General features: G+C 47.9%; 1 protein-coding gene across 1 annotated transcript; it reads right to left on the bottom strand.

Moving 5' to 3' along the window:
- Positions 1-6: 6 nt before the first annotated feature.
- Positions 7-2,491, bottom strand: LOC116626790 (thyroid receptor-interacting protein 11-like; the record flags this gene model as incomplete). The annotated part of the gene is made up of 1 exon (XM_032396294.1): positions 7-2,491. A coding segment is annotated over exon 1 (1,025 nt), but the record flags the coding sequence as incomplete, so codon positions are not given.
- Positions 2,492-5,634: the final 3,143 nt, after the last annotated feature.

Genomic DNA, 5,634 nt, shown 5'->3' with positions numbered 1-5,634 from the left:
AGATGCTCCACTTTCTGCTTCTGCTCTTGTAAAGAATGAAGCAGTCCTATCTTCCCCTGCTGCTGGTTGTGAATGATCTTCTGTTGCTCTCTGATTTCCTCCTCGAGATCATCCTTTAACTCCTGCAGTTGAAACACCTCACACTCTAGTTCTATGATCTCGTCTAGGATTTTAGGGTCGACCGCAGGAACAGAGCGACTCTGTTGTCTTAGGCTCTCCAGTTCTTCTCTCACATGATGATTTTCGCCTGTCACGGATGGGAGACACCTGTCTTTGTCCTCCACGGATGGCTGGAAAATGTCATTGCTTCTGAAGGTTTGGGTAGACTGACCGAATTCCTCCTGAAGCTCTGGACTTCCTGTAAGTTCTTCAATATACATCTCTTTCTCTTTAATGAGTTGTGTCAATTGCTTCTGCTCCTCCAGAGCAGAGGACAGCATTTCCTTCGTTTCTTTATGGTTGGCGTCCATCTGCTCGATCCTCTTTTTGAGGTGTACTATTTCCAGGTCTTTCTCTTGACTGTGTTGAATGAAATGCACATGCTCTAAAGGGGACAATTCTTTGATAGTTTGCTCATACTTGTTTGTTTCCTCCAACAGCTTCTTTTCCGCCCGAGCCAATTTTGCTATTAACCGTCCTTTTTCTATTTTTAAAGCCCTCACGGCAGTGTTGTTTTCCAGAGAATCCTCGTTGTTCCGGAGAATAGATTCTTCCAGCTGATGTCTTACATCCTGGAGCGCCAAAACCAACTTTTGGTTTTCTGCTCTGAGATCAGAAGCAACGTTGTTTAAACTGTCATTCAGCCGCTCCATTTCTGCAAGCTGTTGCTTCAACCTTCGAAGCTCAGTTTCCCTTTCTTGAAGTAAGTCATCTTTCCCATGACCGGCAGACTCTTGATGTTGCAGGTCTTCTATCCGTTTTTCATACTCGAGGAGTTGTTTGCGGTGCCTGTCAATGATGTCGGCCAGTTTTTCTTGATGGACACTGTGCGGTATCGCAACTCCGAGTTGATGTTCCTCGATCTCCCTCATCCACCGCTCTTCTAGGTCCCTGATGGTGCTCTTCAGGTTCCAGATAGCATTGGAGTCTGAGCTATTTGGTCCCTTGGACAAATGTTTCCAAAGTGTAAGATCAGCCTCCAGTGTTATAGCCTCCGAGGCTATTACAGAGCTATGAAGGGTGTGGCAGTTCCGCTTCCCAAATCAAAACTTTTTCTGGGGGAGCTTTTGGTTCACTGCTGTCGATTTCTTCGATACATTTGTATTTCTTCCACTCAAGTCATTGTAAAAGCCTTGGGAGGGAACACAGAGGCAGGAGAGAGCCTAGAATTGTGATTGTGTGTTATCGTGCTATTGGTAGACATCAGAAGCAGGATTCTGGGTGCATTCAACACAAGAGAAAGACTAGAAGGTAAAGAAGGTCCCCTGCACCCACGAGTGAAGTCATGTGTGTGAATGGCATGCCCATCCTGTGTGTTATCCATTCATAGAGCATTGCAAGGCCACGTTCTCGTCCCAAGATCGAGGACCTTGCGAGCAACCCCACAGTGAGGTTCCGTGGGACGAACATGGGGGAGAATCAGGAATGGCTGGAAGGAGGGAGTCCTCATGATGCGATGTATTTCCAATGGGAGGATGAGCGTGTTTCAGCAGACGTTTTGTGTCTCACAGGCACCACGTTAATGCAGTGGTCTCATGACAGGGGTGTCCCAGAGAAGAGAATTAGGATGGTTGATTGATTCATCAAGGGGCACTTGTTGAGCCCACACTGTGTGCCACTGTTCAAGGTATTAAAGATTCAAAAGTGAACACAACCCAGTTTCTGCCCTGAAGGGGCTCAATAGATTTGTGGAAGAGATAGACAAACAAGAAATAATTATAGACCATGAGATAAGTGCTTAGAGAGGGATCGCTAATACAGTGAGCAACACTCCACTCTCAGTGGATGGAGAGAGGTACCAAACCCAAACCAGCAAACCAGGAGAAAATTGGAGCAGAGCCTTTCCCCCCATCTGTAAGCACTTCTTTCAACTTTCTCTCCTATTGATTAGGTCTCCTTTGCTTGTAAGAGAACCCAACCCGAATTGCCTTAAGCCAAGATGGGAATTTCATTAGCTCGTATGTGACCCACAGAGTCCAAAAGGGAGTATGGCTGCAGCCAGGGCTAGATCCAGGGGTTCCACTCTCTAGATAGGCTGTGTCCACAAGGGGACATCCCCGCCCCCACCCAGTTGTCCCTCCTCCTCAGTTCAAGTCCCAGAGGGACAGAGACTACTTTTCACTGTGGCCAGAGCCGCAGGATTGACTCTGAATGTGTCCAGCTGGGTCCCATGCCTTGCCCTGGAAATGGGAATGGAGTCAGCCCCACCCAAACCACAGGGACTGGGAATGGGGGACTGCTGGCCCCCCAGAGAACACTGGGTGCTGTTACCAGCAGGAGGTGAGAAGGAGTGCTGGTCAGGATAGTGTAAGTAGCATGTCCTGTCTTTTGTAGTCCTGCTCTAAAAAGAAAGATGTATTTTTCCTGGGATCGAGTCCCACATCGGGCTCCCGGCTCAGCGGGGAGCCTGCTTCTCCCTCTGACCCTCTCCTCTCTCATGCTGTTTCTCGCTCGCTCGATCTCTAATAAATAAATAAATAAAATCTTAAAAAAAAAAATAAATAAATAAAAAGAAAGATGTATTTTGAAAATCCCAGTGCAGACAGATAATCCATCAGATGCAGGTGGTTCTTTTGGGGGAGGTGATAGCCTCAGTGGAGGAAGGTGTATACCAAGGTGAGGAAACCCAGGAACGTTGAGTTGCGAGGTAGAAGTGTCAAGGAGCAAAAGAATCTGAGCCACCACCTAGGAGAGCTGATGACCTAGGTGAGGCTCTGGAAGGGAGTGTCTCTTCGGGTGTCGGTTTGTGCCAAGGTTGAAGGACTACTCCCTGCAGGTCCGAATGCTTTCCTAGATAGTAGCCTCTAGAGAAGTCAAGGTTATAGACTGCAGGCTACTGAAAGCAGAGTGACGAACAGTTGAGGGCCAAGGGGGACCTCGCCAGTGTCTGTCTCAAAAGAGGGGCATGTGGGAATATGGGCCCAGTGTGGCCTGAGCTTTGGAGTTTTCGAAAAAGGCCTGAAGTCTGGACTTTCGTGAAACTCAGGTGGCATTTAATGCAAATTAAAGCGCCACCATGACACGACGTGGGGCTCAACAGAATCTGTCCGTGGCCAGACCTGGTCTGTGTGTGGGTCACCAGTTGGCATTTGCGTGTGTAAAAGGATAGGGAGGTGAAGGATTCCTGTTACAATTTTCCTTTTCTCTCCTGTACCTTACCCTGATACCACTGCACTCTCAGGTCTTGGATTTGTGGAAGAGCTTGTTCTTTCCTTTTCAGATATCTTTCAAAGATCTGATAGTCATACTCGTCAGTACTTCTCTAGTGGGTTAGCTTCCCAAGTGCTGTCCCAGAGCACCTGGCTTGGTTCTCGCCTACTGGTGCTTATCATTTCTAGGTTATGAGGAAGGAAAAATGGCTTGCCAAGTATGCCCAGCTACTCAGTGGCCGAGGCGGGACTCGGGGCCAGGGTTTCTGACTCTGCATCCCACGTGTTTCTGAGGACAGACCCTGGGCTGGCTGCCTTTTCACCTGATTCACCAGAAAGGGTTAATGTGGATTCAGTGCCTTTGGTGCTGGCTGAGCTGCTGGGCTAGAGGCTTTGCGTAAATGATCTCACTGCCTTCTCCACAGCAAGTCCCAGAGGTGATGTTATTTACTCCTGGTTGAATGATGAGGAAGGGAGGACTCAAAAGAGGTCCTCAGGCTAGTTCATGGCAGAGCTGTCATGAACCAGAAACCAGGTCTGGGATTCCAAATCAGCCGTAAATCCGGACTTCACGTGGGCAGCTCTTCTTGGAGAAACCCCGTTTTGGAGTTATGTGGGACGCTTTCATAAAATCCTGGAAGCTCAGAGTTGGATGTTGCTCTAGTCCAGTAGCTCCTACCAGGGATGGTCCCCCAAGGGCATGTGGCTATGTCCGGAGACATGTTTGTTGGTAGGACTTGGGTTGGGGGGCAGGGTACTCCCAGCATCTGCTGAGAGAGGCCAGGGATACTGCTGACCATCCTACCATGCACAGGACCGCCTCCACACAGAATGATCTGGTCCTAAATGTCAAGAGTGTTGTGGTTGGGAAACCCTGGTCTAGCCTTTTACATTCTCAATATGCGAATGGTCAAAACCAAAGATTTAAACTGTTTGCTTGCAGGGCATCGATATGTTGTTTGGTTGAATTCTTAAGTATGTATTTATTTCAATCCTTGGCCCATATTTAAAGATTCAGTATTTTCCCATGAAAACCTGGATTTCCAGGTTCTTCTACCACCATGAAGACCTGGCAATGGCAGGAGTTGCTCCCTTGTACAAGCAGTAGTGGTGAGTAGCTGCTGTCCCCTCTGGACTGGACGTCAGCCATCCATTTTGCACCACTCCCTACTGCCTTGCTTTCCTGTGTTACATTCCTTGCAGTCCCCTCCCTGATCATAGAAATCTAATGACCTTCCCGAGGAGCAGAAGCCTCACTGCCTCCCGAGGTAGCCCATTGTATTAGGGGCAACGCAGATTCTCACAGCGAGTCAAAATGCATCTCTGTGGTTAAGCGTCTGCCTTCGGCTCAGGTCATGATCTCAGGGTCCTGGGATCGGGCGCCCTACTCGGCGGGGAGCCTACTTCTCCCTCTCCCTCTGCCTGTTGCTCTCCCTGCTTGTGCTTGTGCGCTCTCTCTCTGTCAAATAAGTAAATAGAACCTTTAAAAATAATAAAATGCATCTCTGCCTGAGCATCCCAGGGCAGTCCTCTGGTGCCACGAAGAATCAATCTCTCTTCTATGAGACAGCCCTTTCTGTATTCAACATCACAAACCATATCCTTCACTTCGTCAGCAGGAACATTCTCCGTCCCTCACCTACTCTACACACTGATTTCCCCAGCCTTTTCCAGGGGAGCTCTGAACAGGATTTCTGAGAAAGGGGAGGTAGCGATGCTTTGTTTGCCTCAATCTGAGTGGATCCCATCCAGCGTCTGCATAGAGCAGAGGGAGAAAGAAATCTGTTATCCTTGCAACTTCTTCTGAGTCTGATCTTGCGTGGCCTTGTTACACACTTCACATATTGTGAAATCATGGAATATCAAACAGCGTATTTATAGGTCCGTGAAAACCCATTGTTCACTGAAACAAAAATGAACCCTAAACAGATGTGGTCCTTTGGCATCGGTTTTACATGTGAAGGCAGCATGTTATTCTCATCTGAAATGATCTCTGTGTTAGTGGCTCCCAGTATGTCCCTGGCAGACCCTCCCACCCCCGTCCCCCCGCCCGAGGGACTTGACATTCTGGTGTAGGGTGCCAGAATTAGTATGTGCACCATGCATTCTTGTCAGACTGTAGAAGTTTGGCATATATCATTCTATTTCTGTTTCTCAAATGTAAGTAGATGCCACAGTAATTAATCAAGTATAAATCCATTTAGAGATATTATTACACTTCTATCTGCTTTGTCTCTGTTAAAATAGGAGCCTCTTTTTAAAAAGTTTGGGTTAAGGGGGGGTTAGTCTATGATGTTCCTACCTTTCCAGGGCCCCAGTGATCTGA

The sequence above is a fragment of the Phoca vitulina genome, unplaced genomic scaffold (assembly GCF_004348235.1).
Source record: "Phoca vitulina isolate PV1807 unplaced genomic scaffold, GSC_HSeal_1.0 scaffold90, whole genome shotgun sequence".
NCBI lineage: Eukaryota > Metazoa > Chordata > Mammalia > Carnivora > Phocidae > Phoca > Phoca vitulina.
This window is presented reverse-complemented; position numbering and strand designations above follow the sequence as displayed.